General features: G+C 35.9%; 1 protein-coding gene across 5 annotated transcripts in view; it reads left to right on the plus strand.

Annotated features, from left to right (window-relative positions):
* Gpsm2 (G protein signaling modulator 2) overlaps positions 1-26,527 on the plus strand; it is a 53,479-nt gene extending 26,952 nt beyond the window's left edge. For 4 of the 5 annotated variants that reach the window (XM_021735119.3, XM_021735118.3, XM_013364139.4 and 1 more), the window contains 7 exons: positions 411-519; positions 1,587-1,716; positions 11,197-11,267; positions 14,546-14,722; positions 16,969-17,116; positions 18,361-18,578; positions 25,745-26,527. In XM_021735119.3, coding sequence (XP_021590794.2) covers positions 411-519; positions 1,587-1,716; positions 11,197-11,267; positions 14,546-14,722; positions 16,969-17,116; positions 18,361-18,578; positions 25,745-25,969 — 1,078 coding nt within the window. In that variant the 3' untranslated portion in view covers positions 25,970-26,527. Of the gene's footprint in view, positions 1-410; positions 520-1,586; positions 1,717-11,196; positions 11,268-14,545; positions 14,723-16,968; positions 17,117-18,360; positions 18,583-25,744 lie in introns of all 5 variants that reach the window. The other variant, XM_078026924.1, reaches the window with a different exon arrangement.
* Positions 26,528-27,184: the final 657 nt, after the last annotated feature.

The raw sequence follows: 27,184 nt of genomic DNA on the forward strand, positions 1-27,184 counted from the left end.
ATTTTTGCCTCTGTATTGGAAAGAACTTTTCATTACAGTTGTTCAGAGTGAAGTATGGTAGGTAGCTCAAGAGGTCATGGAGTTTACTTTCCTTGCTGCTCAAACATGTACTGAATGGTTACCTGGTAAGGCCACTAGAGAAAGAAAAGTGAGCAGTTGGACTAGAAGACTTAACTCTTGAGATTTTATTATTTTATAGTACATTGCATGTTTAAAAAGCATGTTTTCCAGTTTTCTTGACTGGAATAGTATTTGACTCTTGAGTTTTGTATTACCTGGGTATTCTAATATCTCAATAGTACATTCTTAATATGAAAGACAAAGCATTATTTATACTATTGCTAGATCATTTTTATTCTATACACAGACCTCTTTTCAGATAACTACATGTTGGCTTTGAATTGTTTTAGAATTGGTGAAGGAAGAGCATGTTGGAGCTTAGGAAATGCATACACAGCTCTAGGAAATCATGATCAAGCAATGCATTTTGCTGAAAAGCACTTGGAAATTTCAAGAGAGGTATGAAATAGAAAAAAATTCTATCTGTACTGTTGAAATTTACAAATCAGTGGCAGGGGGAGGGAATCTTATTATTTCTTCAGATTGCTCTATATGACTGAATAATAAGTTTGATTATACACTGTTTTCTTGGCATCCACAAAGCATTTTGAGATAGAGATCTGAGGTAGTTTGTGTTCACCTTGATGTAGGAAAACTGGAAGGTAAGGACAGGCATGGGGAAATAGGAGCACATTACTAAAATATGCTCCCTCCCTAGCCTCGTCTCTATTTAAGAAAAATAGGATGGTATTTAAGGAAAAGCAAGGTGTTTAAAATCAAGAACTGATTCCAGTTATACTTTTGCCACTAGCTGGCCAATTGACCTGGAAACCTTTTCTGAGCCTCATTTCTGTCATCTTAAAATAATAATAATACTACCTTGCAAATTGTTATGATTAGAGATAATATATATAAAAGTAACTACATAATATATAGTACTAGATGAATAAAATTCACTATTGTAGTATAGAAATAAAATATTTTAAGGAAAATTTGTCATGTGATGCTAAGTTAATATGGCATAAATAACTACATTATTTAATGTAATCCTAAAGAATTAGAGCAATCTAATATTTAGAGAACTAAAGAATAAATAGACTATAGTTAATTGTCCTATTGTGATATTTTTTAAATTTGCTGTTTTTTTCTACATTCTTTTAAAAAGCCAGGTATGTTAGTACATGCCAGTAATTGCAGCAGCTTTGGAGGCAGAGGCAGGAGGATTGCAAGTTCAAAGCCAGTAATTCAGCAACTTAGCAAGGCCTTAAGCAACTTAGCGAGATCCTGTCTCAAAATAAAACATAAAAAGGGCTGGGGATGTGGCTCAATGGGTAAGCACCCCTGGTACCAAAAAACTCACAAAATGATTGAGATACCCATTGCATTCATTAATAGTCTCATAATTCTAATGTAGCTATTTTCACTTCTTTATATTTTCTTCTAGTTTTAGGGTCACAACATTTTCAATTAGTCATCATTCTTTGTCTTTAAATAGTACTATAAAATATATGTGCTTGTGATTGTAGGTTGGAGATAAAAATGGTGAACTAACAGCACGACTGAATCTCTCAGATCTTCAAATGGTTCTTGGTCTGAGTTATAGCACAAATAATTCCATAATGTCTGAAAATATTGAGATTGATAACAGTTTATATGGTAAGTAACAGGTCTTCCAAAACCCAGTTTCTTTATACTCAAAATTTACATTTAAATTACTTATCATACTTGTGTATTGTATCCAGAGAGAATATATAATCTAAGAAGTTCAACTTTATACCCCTTTTTTGTTTTACATAGTTCTGCTCATTTGTCAGTACAAAATATTTTATAGTTTTTATCATGAATTTAAAAATGTTAAAAGTATAGTTATTTTTGATGGTATATGCCTGTAATTCCAGCAGCTCAGGAGGTTGAGGCAGGATGATCATGAGTTCAAAGCCAGCCTCAGCAACTTAGTGAAACCCTGTCTCAAAATTAAAAAAAAAAAATACAAATAAAAAGGACTGAGGATGTTGCAGACTGGCTAAGTGCCCCTGGGTTCAATCCCTGGTACCAAAAATAAAAATAAATAAATAAAATAGATTTAAATGTTGTATCTATAGAGTCATTCAAAAAATAATATGAAGATACTGAAACTGAAATGTTCTATTTTATTGTTTTTATTTCAAATAGTTTTATATATCAGATTTTTGTTTGGTTCTTTTTCCCCCCGTTTCAATTAAAAGGTGAAAGCTCTTGGAATTTTTTAATTCAGGAAACCTAATAAACTTTGTTGTTGGGATGGGGGGGGGCGGTGTTGGTAGCAGCAAAACTTGTTTCTAGGAGACTGTCTTTCAGTGCTGATTTGGTCAGATATTTCTACAGGGAGAAATGTGCCAGAAAATCTCTATTCCTGAAAGAAAAAAAAATTTTTTTAAAAATAGTGTGCTTTAAAATATTTGTTTTTGTTAGTTATACATGATAGTAGAATGTATTTTGACATATTATATGATACATACATATTATACATATTGTACATGTTATAAATATCGTATACGATGTAGAATTACATTGGTCATGTAATCATATATGCACAAAGAATAGTAATGTCCGATTCATTTGACTCTTTCATATTCCCATTCCCCCCACCCCTGCCTTCATTCCCCCTTGTCTAATCAGAAGTACTTCTTTTCTTCCCTAACCCCACCCCCTTATTGTGAATTTGCATCTTCATATCAGAGAAAACATTTGGCCTTTGATTTTTTGAGATTGGCTTATTTCACTTAGTATGTATTCTCTAGTTCTATCCATTTACTGGCAAATGCCATACTTTCTTCTTGATGACTGAGTAATATTCCATTGTGTATATATATACCACATTTTCTTTATCTGTTAATCTGTTGAAAGGCACCTGGACTGGTTCCATAGTTTAGCTATTGTGAATTGAGCTTCTATAAACACTGAGGTGTCCATGTCACTGTAGTATGCTAATTTTAAGTCCTTTGGGTATAAACAGAGGAGTGGGATAACTGGGTCAAATGGTGATTCCATTCCAAGTTTTCTGAAGAATCTCCTATACTGCTTTCTGTAGTGTTTGCACCAATTTGCAGTCCCACCAGCAATGTGTGAATGTACCTTTTTCCCTACATCCTCACCAATATTTATTGTTGCTTCTATTCTTAATAATTGTCATTTTGACTGGAGTGAGATAAAATCTCAGTGTAATTTTTTTTTTTTTTTTGCGGTGCTGAGGGTTGAACCCAGGACCTTGTGCATGTGAGGCAAGCGCTCTACCAACTGAGCTATATTCCCAGCCCCTCAGTGTAGTTTTAATTTGCATTTTTCTGATTGCTAGAGATGTTGAACGTTTTTCATATATTTTGTTGACCAATTGTATTTCTTCTTCTGTGAAGTGTATATGTGGTTCTGAGAATTGAACCCAGTGCCTCATACATGCTAGGCAAGCACTCTAACACTGAGCTACAACCCCACGCCAACCCCCTTTTTTTATGGTACTAGGGAATAAACTCAGGACCTCATATATGCTAGGTCAACTCTCTATCACTGAGCCAATCCCCAAACCCAAAATCTACTTTTGATTACATAAATTAAAGGAGACAAGATGAGAATCACATTTTTAAATTTACCACATTTTTGTGACTGTGAAATAATTTTTAAAATATGGATTATAAGCTTGAGACACTTGCAATCTGAAAAAAAAATCACTGACACAAATATCTAGCTTTTATCTTTCCAGTTTTTTTCTCTTAGTTCTACATTGAGAAAATGGTAAAAGGAAAAGAAATTAGTAGCTAATCATCTGATTGGGACTTTCCAAAACCTTTGGTGAAAAATTCTGAAGTGTAAATCGTATAATAAATGAAAACTATGCTTTGTAATTGAATAATGTGCTAAAAGGTTTTCCTGTGTTTAACTTTCATTTAGGTTATGCTAGAAGAGCTCTTCTAAAATTATCACTTATTCTCATGGACTTCTCTAGCTATAGACCTATTCCTTTGTTTCCTTTTATAACAAAACTTGGAAAAGATCCCAATGTTCCCTTTCTTTCTGGAACCCACTCCACTCAAACTCTGGCCCCATTCAAGGTTACCAGAAACCTCCATTTTACCAAATACATGCATCCGTTTTCAGATGTCAGTTTACTTGATTCCTCAGCAGTTATTTCCTACAGCTGATCATTTCTACCTCAAAATAACTGTCTTTCTCTGGCCTCCATGATTATTCTACTTTTCTGGTTTTCTTTACTCATTCTCTCCCTTCATCTTTTCATCTTTTAAATTTGTAATGTTCAAGGTTTCAATTTTTGGACCTTTTCTCGCTCTTTCCTCTTTTCTTTTCTTCCCTATTATTCATCTATCTATGCTTCTTTCTGCTTTTATCCTTGTTTTTTCTATTCTATGCTCTAGGTTGGTGCTTCCAAGAAAACTTTTTTTGATGACAGAGAAGTTCTATATCTGTACTGTCCAATATAATAGCCACTAGCCACATATAGCACTTGAGCATTCAAACTGTGGTTCATGCAAGTGAGGAAATCAGTTTACCTTTCCCTTCCTTTTTGGTAATGGGGATTTAATCCACGGATGCGTTATAACTGAGCTACAGCTCTTTTTATTTTGAGAAAGGGTCTCACTAAGATGCTAAGAGCTTCCCTAAATTGCTGAGACGGGCCTTGAACTTGGAATTCCCCTGCCTCACTGAGATTACAGGCGTGTGCCACTGCCCCTGGCTAATTGTTTAATATTATTCATCTTGAATTAGTTAAAATGGAAAAATCCATATGTAGATCATTAAACAGCATAACCTCTAGATGATTTCATTCACTTGCTTCTCTTCTATATAGTTTATATGCTGATTTCATTTTTTTTAGAGAGAGAGAGAGAGAGAGAGAATGAATTTTAATATTTATTTTTTAGTTTTCGGTGGACACAACATCTTTGTTTGTATGTGGTGCTGAGGATCGAACCTAGGCCGCACGCATGCCAGGCGAGCGCGCTACCGCTTGAGCCACATCCCCAGCCCCAGTACACTGATTTCAAATTCATGTTTTTAGCCATAATTTCTCTCTTGAGTTTGATACCCATATAATTATAACATTTCCGCTTGAATGTTTATTTGGAATCTAAAACTTAACATGTCTAAAATGTGTTCCCTCCACACACACTCTCCTGTCTACTCCATCTGAGGCAATGGCACCACTATTCACTCCCATGTTCAGGACAAAAAAAGCATCCTTGTTCCCTAATTTCTACAGCCAACCTGTTAGAAACCCTGCCTTCAAGTGTATCTCTAATCAACCATGTGTACCGCAACAGTCTTAGTACATACTGCCAAAGTCTCCAGGAGAATTCTAGCCCATTGTTTTTCTTACTTCCAGTTATGATCCCTCATGCCTAAGTTTTCCAACACAATAGCTAAAATACTCCTTTAAAGTGTAAATCACTGGAGCTGGGCATGGTGGCGCACACCTGTAATCCCAGTGGCTCAGGAGACTGAAACAGGAAGATCGAGAGTTCAAAGCCAGCTTCAGCAAAAGCGAGTTGCTAAGCAACTTGTGAGACCCTGTCTCTAAAAAAAAAAAAAATACAAAATAGGGCTGGGGATGTGGCTCAGTGTTTGAATGCCCCTGAGTTCAATCCCCTGTACCCTCCCCACTCCCCAAATGTAAATCATTTCACATACAGTGGCACAGGGCTATAATCCCATCTATTCAGGAGGTGGAAGCAGGAGGATCACAAATTCAAGGCCAGCCTGGGCAATTTAGTGAGACCTTGTCTATCTTGAAAAATAAAAAGGGCTGAGATGTAGCTCAGTAATACTGGGTTTAATCCCCAGTATCACACACACACACATAGTAAATTATGTCATGTTGTTCCTCTGTTCTAAACCCTCCAGTGACTTCCCATTACATCCAGAACCAAGTCCTCAGTCCTCACAGTGATTAAAAGGCCTTCTATAATACCCTTCTGTAGATGAATAGATAGGGAAACTGTGGTATATATACACAAAGGAATATTACTCACCATTAAAAGAGAACAAAATCATGGCATTTGCAGGTAAATGGATGAAGTTGGAGAATATTATGCTAAGTGAAGTAAGCCAGTCCCCAAAAACCAAAGGCCAAATGTTTTCTTTAATATGAAGATGTTAACTCACAATGGGAGCTTCGGAGGAATGGAGGAACTTTAGATAGGGCAAAGGGAAGGGAGGGGGGAGGAAGGAGACATGGGGGCAGGAAAGATGGTGGAATGAGGTGGACATCATTACTCTAAGTACATGTATGAAGACATGAATGGTGTGAAAATACTTTGTGTACAACCAGAGACTTGAAAAATTGCATTCTGTATGTGTAATGTGAATCGAATTGCATTCTGCTGTCATAGTTAACAAATTAGAATAAATAAGTAATTAAAAATTAAAAGGCCCTCTGTAACCTGAACCAAGCCAACATCTTCACCTTCTTTTCCTACCTCTTCCCTACTTGCTCAGTCAGGATTCTTGAGGATGGATTTTTAAAAATTTTGTTTTGTTTGGGGTTTGTCTCCTTTGTTTATTGTTGTATCCCCAGTACCACAGAAAGGAATCTGCAGGAAACCTTTTTTTATTTCTGGTGTCGGCTCTGAGTAGAAAAAGGAACCTTTCTAAGAATCTGAATTTATAAGCCTGCCTACATACTGGTTTGAAATTTGATTTACACACAATCTAAGAAACCCCAATCCATTAAAGTACTTTTGGGTTTGAAGTGCTTAGCAAAAGTAGGACCGCATGTTTTCTGGAGTAATGCATCCTCGATCCTGGGCCATGACTGAAAACAGAAAAATTACCAGACACATAAAAAAAAAATCAAGTCAACATAAGTAAAGGAAAAACAAACAAAACACCAGCAACAAATAAACCCTGCAAGATTAGGTCACCAAGATCTTTGGATAGTAGAATTATCAGATTCAGAAAATAAAATGACTGTGGTTAAATGTTTATAGAAATTCAGAAGGAGAGGCCCGCATACTGAATCTCCATGGTAGAGCAATTGCTTAGTATGCACTAGGCTCTAGGATCAATCCCCAGCACTGCCCAAAAAACAAAACCCAACAACAACAATAAATAAAAACAGGAGAATAATAAAAATAGTCACAGTTAATGTTTATTGGATGCTTTCTTTGTGCTAGGCACTGATTTCAGAGCTTTACATATTTTAACTCATCTGATCTTAATAATTCTAGGAGATAAGTTTCTGTTATCCTTAACAGATGATAGGAAATGGAAATGGAGGCAGGAGAGTTAAGTAAGTTTCCCAGGGTTGCCTGAGTAGTAAGTTATAGAGAGGAGAGTTTAACTTTGTCAGTCTAGTTTATCTGATATTTTTGTCTTTTTTTGGGGGGGTTAGGGGGCTTACCTGGAATTAAACTCAGGGGCACTCGGCTGCTGAGCCACATCCCCAGCCCTATTTTGTATTTTGTTTAGAGACAGGGTCTCACTGAATTGCTTAGAGCCTTGCCATTGCTGAGGCTGGCTTTGAACTTGCAATCCTCCTGCCTCAGCCTTCTGTGCCCTTGCTATTACAGGTGTGTGCCACAGCACCCAGCTGATATTTGTGTCTTATGTGATTTTTAACATACATCTCTTAATAATTAGATAAAAATCAGGAGTCAAATACTAGTAATGAAATAAAAGATTTGACCAACAATCGATTTCACAATAGCTTCATCTAATGCTATTTTTCTAACTGTGTTTTTATGTAAAATCAATATCATGGATTGCAACTAGGATTAAAAATGCACGTGCATCAGGGGCTGGGGCTGTAGCTCAATGGAAAGCGCTTACCTTGCATGTGTGAGGCACTGGGTTCGATCCTCAGCACCACATAAAAATAAATAGTGTGTGTGTCCATCTACAACTAAAAAAAATTTTTAAAATGCATGTGCATCAGTAGCTACATTGTGGAACCAACCCAGATGCCCTTCAGTAGATAAGATAGGGAAACTGTGGTATATATACACAATGGAACATTACTCAGCATTAAAAGAGAATAAAATCATGACATTTGCAGGTAAATGGATGGAGTTGGAGAATATAATGCTAAGTGAAGTTAGTCAATCTCAAAAAACCAAAGGCCAAATGTTTTCTTTGATATGAGGATGCTGACTCATAATGGCGATGGGGGCCGGGGAGCATGGGAGGAATGGAAGAACTTTAGATAGGGCGAAAGGAAGGGAGGGGGCAAAGGGATAGGATTGGTGGTGGAACGAGTTAGACATCGTTACCGTAAGTACATGTATGAAGACATGAATGTATGAAAATACTTTGTGTACAATCAGTGACCTGAAAAATTGTGCTCTACATGTGCACTATGAAATGAATTGTATTCTGCAATCACGTATAACAAATTAGAATAATTTTTTAAGAAATGCACTTGCATGTGCATGTGTGTGTATAAAACTATTGTGTGATTTTTTTTATGCTTTGTACATGTGTGTTCAGGAGTATAACACAATGTATTTCTTAATATGGATCACAATTAAAAAGTGCAAAACAGATTTAATGGAACATAGAATGCTGTACCTAGCAACTGGTCAATTCATGTTCTTTCTACCAAAATTTAACAATAAAGCTAACCCAATAAAACAAATAGTGCATTTCATAGAATCTATATTACATAAGTTTCATGCCCCAAGTGTTATTAAGTTAGAAATTAATATCAAGTAAACAAAACATTGACTTGAAGACTTATAAACATAACTTCTAAGGAATAGTTGAAGAAAAATCTTGAAAATTAGAAAATAATTTGGGGTTGGGGTTGTGGCACAATGGTAGAGTGCTTGTCTGGCATGCATGAGTCACTGGGTTCGATCTTCAGCACCACATAAAAACAAAATAATGTGTCCACCTAAAACTAAAAATACATAAATAAATATTTTTAAAAATTATAAAATAATTTAGGACTAAATCATGATGAAAATACTCTATTTCAAGGCTGGGGATTGTGGCTTAGTGATAGAGTGCTCGTTAGCATGTGCGAGGCCCTGGGTTCGATCCTCAGCACCACATAAAAGTAAATAAATAAATAAATAAAGGTATTTTAAAAAATTACAGTATATCATTAAAAAATGCTCTATTTCAAATTTTGTGGCCATGTGACTTATACTGGTACTTAGAACAAAATTTGTATTTTAAAAATCCAAAAGGAAAAAAAATCAGAATAAACTGAAAATAAGTGGAAGACATATTAAAGATAAGAGCAGATTTTTTTTTGGGGGGGGGTTACCTGATTGAACCCAGAGGCACTTAACCATTGAGCCACATCCTCAGCCCTTTTTAAAATTTTTTTATTCTGAGATAGGGTCTCACTAAGTTTATTAGGGCCTTGCTAAATTGTTGAAGCTAGCCTTTGAAGATCAGAATTTAATAAAATAAAGATTTAATAGAGAGGAGTTTTAAAAGGTAAAATTTAGTTCTTTAAAAATATTAATAAATCTTCCAAGCATGGTGGCACACTCTTGTAATTCCAGCAACTTGTGAGGCTCAGGCAGGAGGATCTCAAATTCAGGATCACCCTGGGCAATTAGCAAAACACAGTCTCAAAATTTAAAAAGGGGCTGGGGGATGTAGCTCAGTGGTAGAGCACCCTGCCCCTTGGTTCAATCCGTGGTACCACATCAACAACAATAGATTAACAGATCTACAGCAAGACAATTTTTATAGTAATATAAATGTAATATAGAAATATAGTAATATAAATGAATATAAATATAGTATACATATATAGTAATTATTAGTATAGTAAACCTGAAAATAAAAATAAAAGGATAGAAAAAGACTATGACCATGTTATAACCCAAAAGGAGGCTGGTATGGACTGTATTAATACTTGATAAAAAGAACTTCAAGACAAAAAAGAACATTTCATAGGAGTGATTCCCAATGATCAGACAAAACCATTAGATGAGTGTGCTTAGTGGCCAGCAGTACTAGTGCTGACGTAATGTACTGTAATGGAAACTCTTACACACTGTTGATGGGATGGAAATTGGTATACTCTGTAAATCAACCTGGCAGCATTCTGAGGAAGTTAAAGGTGTGTGTTCCAGCAGTTTCACTCCCAGTTACATACCCCTGATACCTAAACTGGAAGAAATTCTTGATTTTGTACACCAAAAGACATTACCAAAAGTTTATCTAGTATTGTTTATAACGACAAAAAAAAAAAAAGGGTAATTTCCTAGTCCTAAAATGATGATGAAAATTAATTAAGGGCTGGGGCTCAGTGGTAGAATGTTTTAAGCTACCATTGTGTGAGGCACTGGGTTCTATTCTCAGCACCACATATAAATTTTTAAAAATTGAATGAATCTCACAAAGAAAGCAAGTTGTAGAATATGTACAGTATGATGCCATTTATAAATGTTCAAATAATGCTGCATGGCCTAGAGATACATATATAATGGAAATATATAAAATATATATATATAAGTATATTTATATATAAATATATAAAAGAAATTATGAAAGGAATCACACAAAGGGAGCTTAATATGTTGTTAATGTTTTATGTGTAAGCTGAGTATTAGATGTCAGTATTACACCTCTAAAAATACTACTTAATTTTAAAAAGATTGAATAGATATGGAAATTCTCTGAATTTAATATTTACTAACTTTACTGAAAAAATATTTTGAGGACCTCTAATGAGCTCTTAAAATGGAAAGGAATTACTTAGAAAGGAGTAACAGTATAGTACTGGGGATGTTATTTTGATTTTTTTTTCCCCAAAATTGAAGCCCTAAAGCCTTTTCCTTATGTTTTTACTTAATTTAAACCACCCTGTAGTTTTTTTTTTCTTGAGACTATGTGGATACTATAAAACCAGTTATTATAAAATGCCTTTTCTAAATTAAGAGGTAATGTTAGTAACCAGTGGTTAGTTTCTAACCAAAATGTAACTTCCTTACATCAAAGCATTTTAGAGGGAGTATATATTTTTATGTAGTTGGTGTGGAAAATAATTATTCTTTAAAAAAATTTATGTTTCCTCCTTTTGTAAGGATTTATGTATCAGACTTTAGAACTGAATGTGTAGTGAGGCTGAATTTGTACTCTTAAAAGATTCCTTGATTTATTTGAATTTAAAATTCTTTTACAAAGGTGCCCGCCCCAAGTTGGGACGCCGACACAGTATGGAAAATATGGAACTCATGAAGTTAACACCAGAAAAGGTTGGCCATTTTTATGATTTAAATTTTATGTACTGTTATGAAATATTTTAGTAACTTTTAATTTAAACAAAATAATCTGCATATACCTCGTCCTTTGTGGCTCTCACTTAAAATTTTGCCTTAAAAAGAATGGGGGAAAAGTGCAGTACAAAATTAATATGTACAACATGTTGTCACTTGTATAAGATAAATGCATATCCTTTGTGGATTCATAAAGCATTTCTGGAAAAGCATGTCAGAAACTTGGCAACAATTATGACTTCTGGGAAGAGGACTGGGTGCCGCAGTTAGGCTGGAGATACTTTATATACCAATGTGAACTGTTTGAATATTTTACCATGTAAATGTGTTACTTTTTTTTAAAATTAAAAGATCAGAAAGATCAATGAATAATCAGGAAGCTTTTTTTCTTTTCAACTACATGACCAGCAACTATAATCAAGAGGAAAGTGGTTTTTCTAGCTGCATTTTTTTTTTAACTGACAAAGTACTTTTTATTCAAGATGCATCCTCCTTAGGCTTTTTTTGGGGGGGGGCGGGGGGTTCGTTACACAAGGAACTTCATAATTGGAAAAAGGTTATTGGAAAACAAATCAAGGCTACTTTCTTCCACCTCCATTTAACTTAGTTTTACATTGTTACAATAGGCTCTCATTCCCTCATGGTGTATTTTTAGAAATAAGTTTTTTATAAGATAGGTTCATTATAGCAACTTTAGAAAATTCCAGCAAGAAAATTGAAATAATCAGTAATCTCAACTCATAATATGTTGATATCTTTTCATTTGGCATTTTCATTTGAATGTTATCACATTTTTAGGTGCTATTTTATAATATATAGTCATGTGTTAAGAGCATTTTTCTATGTCATTATTCTTTTGCCCTATCATTATAATAACTAGCATATGATGTTTTAATATTAACTCTTTTTGTATGAATAGCCTTCAAAAATCCGACATCTAATTGTCTTGGTCTCATATCCAAGAGTTCTTATTCCCATCAGTTACAGAGTTGTTTAAAAACTCTGGTAACTTCTGAAGGACCTTGAGATTCCTCCCAAATATTTAGCTCTTACCTTCTGAGTAGTTTTCAAATATAAATCTATTAAATCCACACTTTTTTTAAAAAAGTTAGGACAGTTTTAGTCTGCTTTCTTCTAATAGGTAGCAGATTAATTTGTTATCTTATGCCTACCTGTGTAATGGTATAACTAGAATTCTTCTAAATTCTATAAGAAGTTTACTGGAGTCAATCTAGTTAATTCTCCAAGAGCCAGGTTTTATCTCCATTTAAAAATATTTTAGTGGAGTTGATTCCTTTTTCCTCATAATAAATTTGCCAGAGTTCATTATTTTATTACTCTCAACAAAGAAGCACATGTAAGGAAAACAGAGAACTCTGGGTTCAAAGTTGCAGCTTGGGCAAGAGTGCAGTGAGAGGGGACTTTTGAGACTTGGATGTCTGAAAAGTTGTGAAAATGTCTTTTTCCTGGTAATTTTGCTGACTATAGAATTCTTGGTTAAGGGGTGGTCAGACTGAATACTTAGCATGCATAAAGAAGTAGGTTCAGTCCTCAGCATACATGCAGGAAAAAAACTGGGGTTGGAAATAACTTGCCTTCACAATTAAAAAAAAAAAATTTAAGTTGTTGATGAACCTTTATTTTATTTATTTGTATGTGGAGCTGAGAATTGAACTCAGTGCCTCATGCATGCTAGGTAAACGCTCTACCACTGAGCCACAACCCCAGCCCCAGCCTTCGTGATTTTTAAGATGTTAACTCCACTTTGGATTCTTACATTCAATGTTATGAGACTGAAAGTCCAAAAAACTACAAAAGAAACATTTTTCCAATTTCAACTTGAGTTTTAAGTACAGTTTTGTGTTCTCACACCATTCAGTAGGCCATGAAATTGATTCTACCAGATAATTTCCCCTTAGTAGTCTATATGTGAAAAGGAATAGATGGCTTGGCTCCTTACCAGCTATGTGTCTCATTCCTGTATATGAGCCTCAGAGTAGGGGTTATTTTAATTCGTACTTCATAGGAGACTTTTCTGAGTAGAATAAAATGTTGTAATTGCCGGGTTTCTGTTCTCGCAACTAAAAGGCTCAAGGGTCACTCCAGTTGAACTGGGCTAACTGGGCTGTGCAAAATAAGAGACACAAATACCTTTTTCTTTGGGGTTGCTGTGACGGCTACTTGACGTTAAGGGTCTTCAGAAAGAGAGCGGTGGGGGGGGAGGGGAGAGAGAGAGAGGGAGAGAAAGAGAATGTGATGAGGAAAAGCTATTCAAATGAGGCAAGGGGTCAGGTTTCAGGGGGCTGAGTCTGTCTTCATGTTGTCCACTGTCAGCAGGTTGACTGACATCTGGGTAGGCCACACCCAAAGGCACAGTAAGAGAAGGGGACACACACAAGGCACTTCCGTGGAAGGGCAAGGGGTTATATTACAAAGGAACAGGTGAGCGTAGCTCCACCCATGGGGCTGTAACAAGACACACCCATGTACGGGACACCGCCCCTGGAACCCAAGAAGGGAGGGGAAAGCTCTGTCACATTTCTGTGACTGAGCGCTTCAGCACCCAGCCGGGGAGTGTGACTCAGTCACGTGCAAGGTTAGTCTCTCATAGTATATCTCGATTGGGGTAGGAGTTTTATTGTATACTTGAAATTTGTACATTTTACCAACACATGAATTTCTTCTATGAAAAATGTGCTATGTGAAAATTGCCAATTGTTATATAGGCACAGACCTTTAAAATTATTTGCACTTAAGATGGAATGTTAAAGCTGCAAATGTCCTAGGGCTATTGTAAGTACTATATATTCTTCCTTCATACTGAATAAATTTGTTATTTTGAGTCTATTAGAGATTGTCATGTGTATTTAAACCAGATCTAGATCTATATAAATTGGTTTTGCCTAGTGGAAATTTAGCATGTGTTAATGAAAACAGTTTTTTATCATCAGAAAAATTGCCAGTACCATGGACGTACTAAAGGTTAATTTTTATGGTAAAAAATTACACATGCACCCAGAATTTCCAGTTATAACAGATTTTTATGTAGCTCACATCCATACTACTTTGTATCTTTCTCCTAACACATTTGATATAAGCTCTTTAAAATACTGAAATACACTGAAAAGGAGGACTTACTAAGAGATCTGAAATTCTCCTCCCATCCCAATAGTCAGTGCATTAACATGTCAGGTTAATGATAAAAGAAACCAGAGTTGGGTTTTTTCATGTCTTGCTTTCCATCTGTAATTTTATAGGTACAGAACTGGAACAGTGAAATTCTTGCTAAACAAAAACCTCTCATTGCCAAACCTTCTGCAAAGCTACTCTTTGTCAACAGACTGAAAGGGAAAAAATACAAAACCAATTCCTCTGCTAAAGTTCTCCAAGATGCCAGGAATTCTATTGACCACCGAAATCTGAATTCTCAGAGGGTATGTTTTTGAGTATTGTGTTTTGAGTAGCAACTTACTTTAGTTTTTTTATATTCATCCTGAATTTTTGGTCAGATAGATGGCATAAAATATCTTTGTTATTTAGAAAACTTGTCCATGTTTTCCTATCTTTTCTATTTTTTTCACAGCCAGAACAGGAATTACTCCATTCATAAATAATTGCTCCATTGTTTTGGATAGTAATTATCACTTTATGTTTCAGGCACTACTGTTTGAATAAATATTTTGTTTTGCAGTGCTGGGGATTGAATGCAGGGCCTGTTCAAGGACTTTTATTTTGAGGTACTGAGATGTGAACTCAGGGGTGCTTTACCACTGAGCTACATCCCCAACCCTTTTTATTTTGAGAGAGGATCTCACTAAGTTGCTAAGGCTGGCCTTGAATTTAGAATCCTCCTCCATCAGTCTCCCAAGTAGCTGGGATTACAGGCATATTTTAGAATGAAAAGTATATGCTAGCTCCTCTTATTTCACATAAAATGGAGTCCAGTCCTGTTAGTACTACATACAAGGCCCCTATTTTGACTTCTTTCCTCCTCTTCCCCCACCTCTTGTTGTTCACTGACTACTACAAATCTTCAGAAATGCATATTAATCAGTATAAACCATCTCTAAACTGAAAAAGCATATTCAGTCTTATGGACTCAACACAAATACAAGCTGTGTAATTTTCTCTAAGAATAAATCACTTCCTCCTTAGGCCTATAACATTTTGTATAAATATGCCTCTATTATATTACTTACATTATGGAAAAAATTTAATATTGTATTCATTTCAATTGAAGCCTTCTAAGTAAAAATATTGAGAGGTCCCTTCTTCCCCACAAATATTTAATTATTACAAGTTTGTTTTTTGAGGATCTTCAAATATTTAATAAAAAGACCTTGGAGGGACTTGAGATATAGCTCAATGGCAGAACACTTACTTTGCATACACAATGCCCTGGTTCTGTTCTCAGTACTACCATCACATGCCTGTAATCCCAGTGGCTAGGGAGGCTGAGACAGAAGGATTGAGAGTTCAAAGCCAGCCCCAGCAACTTAGCGAGGCCCAAAGCAACTCAGAGACTTTGACTCTAAATAAAATACAAGAAAGGGCTGGGGATGTGGCTCAGTAGTAAAGCACCCCTGGGTTCAACCTTGGTACCAAAAAACCCAAAAACTTGTAAATACTATGATAGGAAAATATACTTGCTTTCTCACTTAACTAATCTTGAATTCTGTTTTTGTAGAATCTTAGAACTGAAATTTGAGTCTGAGGTATACATCCGCATCATACATACAGCCATGTGCCACATATGCAACGTCTCTACTTATATAACAGTATATACCACATGGCTTAGCTGTGTAGTAGGTTATACTCCTAGGTTTGTTTGAGTATATTGATGTTCACATGAGGAAACTGTTTTAACAATGTGTTTCTTAGAATGCATCCCCATTGTTAAGTGGTGCATAGCTATTTACATAACTCATTCATATCTGTAGCAGTTCTCTTGAGACTGAGTTCTCTTGAGACTTTCTTTGGTCTTAGAAATATAGAAATTAAAGGCTGGGCTCAGTGGCACATGCCTGTAATCCCAACAATTTGGATGCAATAGGATTGCAAGTTTGAGGCCAGCCTCAGCAAATTAACAAAACCCTGTCTTAAGATAAAAAGATGTAGCTGGGGTTGTAGCTCCGTGGTAAAGCACCCCTTGGTTCAATTTCTAGTACCACACACACAAAAAAAGAAATACAGGAATTAAAATTTTTTTGTTAGGGCTGGGGTTGTGGCTCAGAGGTAGAGTGCTTGCCCAGCACATGTGAGGCACTGGCTTGGATCCTCATAAAAATAAATAAATAAAGGTATATTGTGTCGGGCTGGGGATGTGGCTCAAGTGGTAGTGCGCTCTCCTGGCATGTGTGCGGCCCGGGCTGGATCCTCAGCACCACATACAAACAAAGATGTTGTGTCCGCCAAAAACTAAAAAATATTAAAATTCTCTCTCTCTTTAAAAAAAAAAAAAAAGGTATATTGTGTTCATCTACAACTAAAAAAAAAAGAATTTTAAAAAAATTTGTTAGTTGGATTGAAATAATTTTTTATCACCAAAATTGGTTCTTTAATTCTTTTTGAAAATTTATTTCTAATCTTAATCCTATACCTTTTGCATTTGAGTGCATCATATTGTTGATTAATGACCTGAGGAAAATGGGAAATATTTTATATATTTTCTCCATTTTAGAAAATCAGCGCAGATACTATTGGAGATGAAGGATTCTTTGATCTGTTAAGCCGATTTCAAAGCAACAGGATGGATGACCAGAGGTGCTGCTTACAAGAACAGAACCGCCATGCAGCTTCTTCCACTCCCCCGAAAGGGACGCTAAAAAGTAAGTCATCTGTACTGCTGTTCTGATTTTAATATTCTTGATATTCTGGCGCTTTATTTCTAAGAATTCAGTGCTCATCACAGGAGATAAAATAAATGAAACTGAATCCAGGTATGCTTGAAATGCTGGCATTTGTACAGTTCAAAACAAGATTCTTTGAGTTCTCTTAAGTAGATCTGTGTTTTTAGTCCAGCGCTTTCCACTGTATCATTCTTACTCCCTATTTTCTTTGGGGCTGGGGTTCAGTTCAATGGTGGTGCTTGCCTGGCATAGCCCTGGGTTTGAACCAACAAAAAAATGAGGGGAAAATGATAGTTGTACATAACTTATGATTGTATATAATTTGTAAATACTTCATATCTGGAATAAAAAATGAAAAGCCTGGACTGGGGTTGTAGCTCAGTGTTAGTACACTTGTCTCGCACGTATGAGGCACTGGGTTCCATCCATAACACCACAGGAAAATAAATAAATAAAGACATTGTGTCCATCTACAACTAAAAGCTTACACAGACTGAGGAGTCATCTATGGCTAAGGCCTGCCTAAGTCTTAGGCCTACAATAGGTTACTTAAAATTTCTTATTTTAAGTTTACTAAAATATGACTTGTGCAGATCAAGACTTTCCAGCAGCACTTAACTCAGTTCACTAAAATTCCCATCCCAGGGATGGAAGGAAAAAACTATCTCATTCCACCTAGTCTGAGAAATTATTGTAAGAAAAGCAGTTTATTCACCTTCTCAAGTCTAACCATACCTTATAGATTTGGAAAGTCGAGTCAATAAAGAAAAATATAGACAAATCTGAATAACCTCCAGGTGGGTCATCTGAAGTACTATGGGGTTGTGCTTCCCTCCCCGAAATGAAAGCTACCACCATCTTGTCAAAGCCTGCCAGACCCAGCACTGAAAGGAGGAGGTCAGGACAGGTGTTAGGAAGGCAGAGAACTGTGTGATAAATATGTTTATGTATGAGTGTACCTTTTTCCGGAGGGAAAGGGAGTGGGCAGGGGATTATCAAGGATAGTGGAATGTGATGGATATCATTGTCCAAAGTTCATGTATGAAGACACGAATTGGTGTCAACATACTTTATATACAACCAGAGATATGAAAAATTGTGCTGTATACATGTAATAAGAATTGTAATGTATACCACTGTCACTTATTTTTTTAAAAAAACCAATATAAATATGTTTAAACATTTTTGTAATTTTTTTGTACTTTTTTTTTCCCTATTCATAGCACCATATGTTTCCATGGTGTCCCCCAACACTGATGAGTTTTTAGATCTTCTTGCCAGCTCACAGAGCCGCCGTCTGGATGACCAGAGGGCCAGTTTCAGCAATTTGCCAGGACTTCGTCTGACAAAAAACAACAATCAGTCAGTACTTGACCGACTAATGACTAATGACAACAAAGAGCCTGATGAAGACTTCTTTGATATCCTTGTAAAATGTCAAGTAGGTCTGCATAGTCTTTTTTTTTTTTTTTTTTCAGATGGGGGCAGGTACTGAAGATTGAACTCAGGGGCACTCAACTGCTGAGCCAACATCCTCAGCCCTTTTTTGTATTTTATTTAGAGACAGGGTCTCACTGAATTGCTTAGTGCCTTGCCATTGCTGGGGCTGGCTTTGAACTCATGATCCTCCCACCTCAGCCTCCCTAGCCACTGGGATTACAGGCATGTACCACCATACCCGTCCTGCATAGTCTTTGAATTCTGTATATAGCTCAGGTTCTCATGTTACAGTGTATACTACATGTTATAGTAGTATACTACTATAGTTTTTATTCAGGAATAAAAACTATAGTAGTATTCTAAAGTTATTATCTACTTACTCATGATTATGTTCTAGACATTGAATATATGTACTTTACCCTGCATTCGTGAAAGAAACAGTAAACAAATACACATATTCAAACATTTATGAAAATTATGTGGTCAAGCAGTGATACTTGGTATGAAAAAAGTTGAAAAGGATGAAGGAGTTGGAGGACCCTCTATTTTACAGAGGTTAGAGAACTTTCTGGATTTTTATTTGAACACAGACTTGAATAAAGTGTGGCAAACAGCAAGTCCCCTATAGGATATAATAGCTGAGCAAGTTCAAGGAAGGGCACTGTGGCTAGTGTGGAAAAAGAGAAATGGAGAGTGGTATGAAATGTAGCCGGACAAGTAATTAAGGCCTTGTTCAAGTGGGTTCTTGTAGGCTGAGATGAAGTTTGTGTTCTAAATCTGTGAGGAACATAATAGAGTTCTGAAAAATCATCCTGGTACTGAGATGTAAATGTAAAGTAGCAAGTATATTAGTACAAAAACTAGATGCAAAGCTAGCATGGTAAAATAGGCAAAAGAGATTGGTAATCTAGACTAGGGTGACAGTAGTAATGATAAGTAGAATAGAGATATTCTGGCTGATTGGCAAAACCTGTTAATAAATTGGATGAAGGTATGAGAGAAACTTAAGATGACTACTTTCTGCTTTGAAATACAACTGAGTGAATGAATGATGGTGGTGAAGACAGGAGAAGCAGGTTTGAAGAGAAAAGTCCTGAGTTTTATTTTAGATATGTTAAACTGGAAGGAATCAACATATAGCTGGAACTAAAGCCCTGAGAAATGATTATACATACACAAAAGGTAAGGTGGAAACCAAGTGAAGAAAGTATCTTAAAGAACGTTCAAAATGTTGCCAAGATGCCAAATAAGATAATTATTATTATTATTATTATTTTAGAATTTTAATATTTATTTTTTAGTTTTCTGCAGACACATCTTTGTATGTGGTGCTGAGGATCGAACCCGGGCCACACGCATGCCAGGCGAGCTTGCTACCGCTTGAGCCACATCCCCAGCCCCGAAATAAGATAATTAAAGATTTGGCAATGTGAAGCTCATTACCAATTTCAAAAGATTGTTACAAAGGGGAGAGAGTAAGTATAGAAAACTTTCAAGGTTTTGATTATAAAGAGAAGCAACAAAACCGATCATTAGCTTAAGGGAGACATAGGGTAAAGATACATTTTTCTTTGGATGATAATACATCATGTCTTCAGGTGGAAATGGTCAAGTGGGGAGGACAGCCACTATCACAGCAGGAAGGTAACATAGTTTTTGCGTAGGAAAAACTATGAGATGGAAAACAGAATATTTGTGTACAGCTGGAGATGAGAAAAGTAGAAATTCTCTGACTTCTCTAGTTGCTTTTATTTTCTTGGTAAAAAGTAGGGCCATTAGGGCTGGGGTTGTGGCTCAGCAGTAGAGCGTTCATCTAGCATGTGAGAGGCCCTGGGTTTAATCCTTAGCACCACATACAGATAAATAAAAGTATTGTGTCCACCTAGAACTAAATTAATTAATTAATTAAATATATATATTTTTTTTAAAGTAGGGTTTGGGGACATCACAAATATGAAGAGAAAAAGTGGAAAATAGCTGACTTTGTGAAACTAACTTGACTAGGTTAAAGTAATAAGATTACTGAGCTGAGGCCCCACATGAAGGTCTCGGGAAGTAGGACCATTCAGTGCAGTTGTACTTAATTAAGGTTGGTATTTTGCCAGAGAAAGGTAGTTGAAGATATATTCCAGGGAGTTATTTTAATAGTGGACTTTGAAGTCTAGGCAATAGGAAAGAAAGTAAGGAAATAAGGAAATGAAAGATACCTAATAACAAAGCATTAAAATATATGAAGTAAAAAATTGATAGAATTTAAGAGAAAATGAATTCTTGTACAATAACAATTGCAGACTTAAATACTCCATTATCAATAATAGATGTGACAGTCAGCAAATGAGTGGGGAAATAGAGAACTTGAACAACCAGTAAACCAACTAGACTTAGCAGACATGTTACTACTCTGCCCAACAGTAAGAGCATGCACATTCTTCTCAAGTGCACATGGGATATTTTCTAGGATACACCATACTGAGTCTCAGCATATTTAAAGATTTTGACCACAAAAGATGAATTTAGAAGCAATTACAGTAAGAAATTTACAAATTTGTAGAAATCAATGTTATTAACCAAAGAAATCAAAGGGAAACTGAAAAATACTTAGAGACAATGGCAAACTTAATACCATAGTTAAGGCACGAAGCAAAGGAGGCACCTTTGCTTACATTAGAAAGAGAAAATCTCAAATCAACAATCTAACTATTTTTCTAGTTCCTTAAGTTATAAAGATTAGACAGAGGTAGAAAACAGAAAACCAATAGAAAATCAACAAAACTAAAAGTCATTCTTTGAAAAGATAAACAAAATTGGCAAACCCTTACCTAGTCTAATAAAAGGGAAAATTAAATTTCATTCATATATAATTGTTAAAGTGAACCCAATTATTATATACAACTATAATGCACCAATTAAAAAAAACTTACTAAATCAAAATGAAAGTGGGAAATTATTACTGATTCTACAGATACAAAAAGAAATAAGAGAAAATTATGAATGACTATTAACAAACTATGTAATAGAGATGAAATGGACAGATTACTAGACAAAACCTACTAGGAACAAATCATGAAGAAATGGAAAATAAACCCATAACTAGTAAGGAGGTTGTACTAGTAATCAAAAACCTTCTGGCAAAGAAAAGCCCTAGACTTGACAGTGTTACTGGTAAATTCTACCAAACATGCAAATTTATCAAAAAAAAAAAAAAAAAAACTTCTGAATTGATGCAAAGAAACCACCTGGCAGAATTCAAGATTCTCATGATAAAAACACTTAAGAAATTAAAAACAGTATGAGGGTTTAGGGATATAGCTCAGTTAGTAGAGTGCTTGCCTCACTTGTACAAGGCCAGGAGTTCAATCCCTAGCACCACCCACACACACCCACCCACCCACACACAATATTAAACCACTACAACATAAAGCCATATGAGAAACCACAGCTAACATCACGCCCAATGGTAAAATAATAAAGCATTCTAAGATCAGGAACAAGAAAAAAATGCACACTTCTGCTGCTTCTATTCAACACAGTACTAGATTTTGTAGCCAGAGCAATTAGGCAAGAAATAAGACAGATTTGATGAAGAAGTAAAATTATCTTTGTTCACAAGTGATATGATCTTATATGTAGAAAATCCTTGTCAGGCTGGGATTGTAGTACAGTGGTTGAGCACTTGCTTAGCATGTGTGAGGCACTGGGTTCAATCCTCAGTACCACATAGAAATCAATGTCCATCAACAACTAAAAAAAAAAATTAAAAAAAAAAACCTATGGAAAAAAAAGAAAACTCTGTCAGAGTGATGGGGCACTCCTGTAATCCCAGCAACTTAGGAGGCAGAAGCAGGAGGGAGGATCTCAAGTTCAAGGCCAGCCTCAGTAACTTAGCAAGGCCCTATAAAAATAAGGGGGGGGGGGTTGCTGGGGATTTGGCTCAGTGGTTAAGCACCCCTGGGTTCAATCCTCAATGCCAAAATAAATAAATATCTTAAATATTTTACACACACACAATTAGAACTAAGCAATGTATGAGGCTGGGGCTGTAGCTCAGTGGTAAAGCATCTGTTTTGCATGTGTGAGGCACTGGGTTCGATCCTCAGCACCACATAGAAATAAATAAAGATACTGTGTGTTCATCTACAACTAAAAAAAATTAAAAATAAAAGAACTAAGCAATGTAGCAGGATACAAAATCAACACAAATATCAGTTGCATTTCTATATTGACAATGAATTAGAAAGGGAAATTACAAAAATAATTCCATTTAAAATACTAAGAAATTAATCAAGGAGGCAAACTACTTGTGCAGTGAAAACTACAAAATATTGCTGAAAAGGTTAATGGGAACATATTCCATGATCACGGATTGAAGACTTATTATTAAAATTCCCCTACTAATCTACAGGCTGCAGATTCAGTGCATTCCCTGTAAAAATCCCAATAGTTTGCAGAAATAGAAAAATCTGTCTAAAAATTAATACAAAATCTCAAAGCCCCAAATATCCAAAACAAGAGGAACAAGGTTGCTGGACTCAAATTTCCTGATTTCAGAAGTTCTTGCTAAGCCACAGTGACCCAAACAGTAATGTACTAGCATAAAGTTAGACATAAAGACTAGAATAAAATGGAAAGCCCCCAAATAAACCCTTGCATATCTATATATATATATTTTTTTTCTTCCTCAAATGATTTTTTGCAAGGGTGCTGATTTCTTCCTTTTATAATGCTACATAGGTACTGCAGACTGGGTATTAGTAATAAGAAATTTATTTGCTTCACAGTTCTGGAGGTTGGCTCTGGCATGGCAAAGGTAAGGGTCTTTGTGCTGCGTCATCCCATGGTGGAAGGGTAAGAGTACAAGAACAAAAAAGCAAGAGGCTTTTGGAGAGGTGAGGGTTGGGAGGGCAGTAGGGATCGAACTCGGGTTCTTGCACAGTTTAGGCAAGTAGTCTACCACTGGGCTATACTCTTATCCCTGAAATCACTTTTATAGTAAGCCCACCCTCAAGGTAATTAACCCACTCCCAAAATAATGCCATTCAGTCAGAGCCCTGTGGACTAATCACCGCTTATTAGCCCTACCTCCCAAAATTGTAGTATTGGAGATTAAGTTTCCAAAAGATGAACTTTGGAGGACATATTCAAACCATAGCATGTGCCAAGGACATTCTACGGGGTAAAGAACAACCTTATAAAAATGATCCTGAGAAAACCTTTCATTCTTTTCATGCACAAAAGAATGAAATTGAACCCTTACCTAACACCATATGCACAAATTAACTCAAAATGGATCAAAGACATAAGCATCAGAACTGAAATTATAAAACTCTTAGCAGAAAGAAGAAAGCTTCATGACATTAGATTAGGCAATGATTTCTTGGTTATGATACCAAAGGCACAGGAAACAACAACAACAAAAAAGACAAGTTCGATGTCATCAAAACTAAAAATCTCTGCATCAAGATACCAACACCAGTAAAATGGCAACCCACAGAAAACATTAAAAATCACATTATCTGACAAAGGATTTAATACTGAGAATATACAGAGTCCTAAAACTCAACAAAGAATCAACCTGACTTAAAAATGGGCAAAGAACCTAGGTAGGCATTTTCTCCAAAGACAGCAAGGACCTGGTAGGCCTGTGGGAGCACCAGATAAGGAAGAGGTAAAGGACACACTGAAATACAGGACTGTTGGATTAATTGGAGGCCGCTGTAATTATCAAGAATATGACAGGAGAAATGAAGAAGAGTGGTCCAGGTGTAATGCGGAGTGTGAAAGCAAAGCCTGCTGGGAGGCAGATAAACAACTGTACCCTCATAGAGTTAAGAGGTTAAATGTTAAGGCATGTAAATGCTTTGCATAGTGCCCAGCGATGTAGTAGGTACTCAGTTACCAGCCATCAACATTTTTTTTTTTTTTAGGGGGTGGGTACTGGGGACTAAACCCAGGGCCATTTTACCACTGAGCTGCATTCCCAACCCTTTCTGAGACAGTCTCACCAAGTTCCTTAGGCTGAGCTCAAACTTGTGATCCTTTTGCTTCAGCCTCCCAAGTTGCTGGAAATTATAGGTGTGTGCCACCGTGCCCTGTCAGTCTACTCTTATTGAGTTATAATACCAGAAATTGCACTGTAAACTTAAAAAAATATATTTGTTTTAGTTATAGGTGGACACAATATTTTTATGAGATGCTGAGAATTGAACTCCCAGTGCCTCACACATGCTAGACGAAAGCACTATCTCTGAGCCACAACCCCAGCCTCTGCATTGTAGACTTTTAAATTCTTTAGTTGATCAATACTATTTCTAATATATTTCTGATATAAGTTATAATTGTAAGAGTAAAATTTGAAGGAAAAAAATCAGTCTGGCCTATTTCTTTAACAGATTTTACTGCCTAAGACAAAGGCAGACAAAGTTTAAAGGACCAGAGACAATATTTTAGGCTTTATAGACTACTTGGTCTCTGTTGCAGCTGCCCAACTCTGCTGTTACAGCAGAATAGCCAGATAGTAAGTACATAAACAAATTTGTGTGATAAAGTGAAGTTTTCAAAAGCACACATTGGGTTAATATTTGCTGGCCTAAGGATTTTTAAAGATACTGCTTCAGGGCTTTTGTATGCAACATTTAATTTCTAAAGCTCTGCTTTGTTGTATTGTTGATGCAAACTGTGGTTAAGATTATAATCTTGAACCAGCAGACACGGATGACCTTGCATTTTCAATTAATACTAGATTATTTCTTGTGACCAATTATAATTAAAATACTATGACTTAATATACTTACTAAACCCATGAAACTGTGGCTATAGTATTACGTGTTACCATATTCTGATTCTGTAAGTCATTTTAAAGGAAAAAACTGTTAGATTTCAGGTCTTAATGTCTGAAAAGAGGGCTGGGGATGTGGCTCAAGCAGTAGCGCGCTCGCCTGGCGTGCGTGCGGCCCGGGTTCGATCCTCAGCACCACATACAAAGATGTAGTGTCCGCCGAGAACTAAGAAAAAATAAATAAATGTTAAAATCCTCTCTCTGTCCCCCTCTCTCTCTCTCTCACTCTCTCTTTAGAAGCAAAGTAAATTTTTACAGCTCCACTTCTTATACATAGCTTGGTGTTTTCCTTCCCTGAAGTATTTGTTTTAATCTTTCTTGTAAATTTTTAGGGGTCCAGATTAGATGATCAAAGATGTGCTCCACCACCTGCTGCCACAAAGGGTCCAACGGTACCAGATGAAGATTTTTTTAGCCTTATTTTACGGTCTCAGGCGAAAAGAATGGATGAACAGAGAGTTCTTTTACAAAGAGATCAAAACAGAGACACTGAATTTGGACTAAAGAACCTTTTGCAAAGCAATGCTTTGTTGGAATTTAAAAATCCAGGAAAATAATCAGCAAACAACTAATTGCTACGGATTTTTCTTTTTAAAGAAAAGACTTGTTTCCTTTCAGAACACTGCAGGGAAATCCAATCTATTTTTTTTTTCCCTAAAGAGGATATATAGCACTGTAACATAGCTTGAAATGTTTTTAGAATGATGTACATATTTAATTCAGTAGTACAGTAGTGAGGAATGAATGTTGCTCTGGACACTCACTTGTGGGAGGGTGGAGATGTCCCAGAAGGTGCTTCATCCACTTCTGTGATTATTGCTTGGGATTCTGTTCTTTAGCAACTTATTAGATTCCTTTATTGGTATTTGTAAAATAGGAATTTAAATGATTCCTACAGTAGAATTTAATCCTCTTGCTGAGGTAATTTTTTAAGCTCTTTTTTATATATTTAACCATGGATATAATAGGAAATTATGTTGTTTAGTAAAAACAAAGTACTTGACCAATGTAAAAATGTTATGGACTTATTAAAAAAAACTTTCTCTATTTTCAAAATATTTTTAGGCCAAAACCAATTAAAGGAAACTCTTAAGAAATAAACTTCTTTTAGCATGTTTTGGAGTACTTGTCTCTTGTGTTACTAACACTGCTATAAAAAACTAGTAGGAAAACATATAAAGAAAAACACAAAACATGTTATATCAAGAACCCAAGCTACATAAATAGAAAAGAAAAAAAGACAACAACTATGAAAATCAGTATAGAGGACCCTCAAAAGACTAGGCATAGAACTACCATATGACCCAGCTGTATCACTCCTCAGTATTTATCCTAAAGAATTAAAGTCATCTTACTATAGTAATACATACATGCATACCCATGTTACAGCAGCACAATTCACAAACTAGGGAACCAGCCTAGGTGCCTATCAACAGATGAATGGATAAAGAAATTGTGATATACATAGATACACAGTGGAATTATACTTAGCCATAAAGAAAAATGAAATTATGTCATTTGTAGGAAAATGGATAGAACTAGAAAACCATGAGGTTAAGAAGGTCAAGAGTCATGTTTTCTCTCATACTCAGAAGCTGTAGAGGAAAGAGGAAAAAGGTGGAGGTGGATGTCCTGAAAATCAAAGGGAGAAGAGTAGAGGTAAGGGACCAAGGGGTGCAACACAGGGAGAAAGCGGGTGAGTGCTGGGGAGTGATGCTGGCCAAATTATGTTGTTATATTGTGCTCATGTACATATATGTAACAACAAATCC

The sequence above is a fragment of the Ictidomys tridecemlineatus genome, chromosome 11, assembly GCF_052094955.1.
Source record: "Ictidomys tridecemlineatus isolate mIctTri1 chromosome 11, mIctTri1.hap1, whole genome shotgun sequence".
Classification (NCBI taxonomy): Eukaryota; Metazoa; Chordata; class Mammalia; order Rodentia; family Sciuridae; genus Ictidomys; species Ictidomys tridecemlineatus.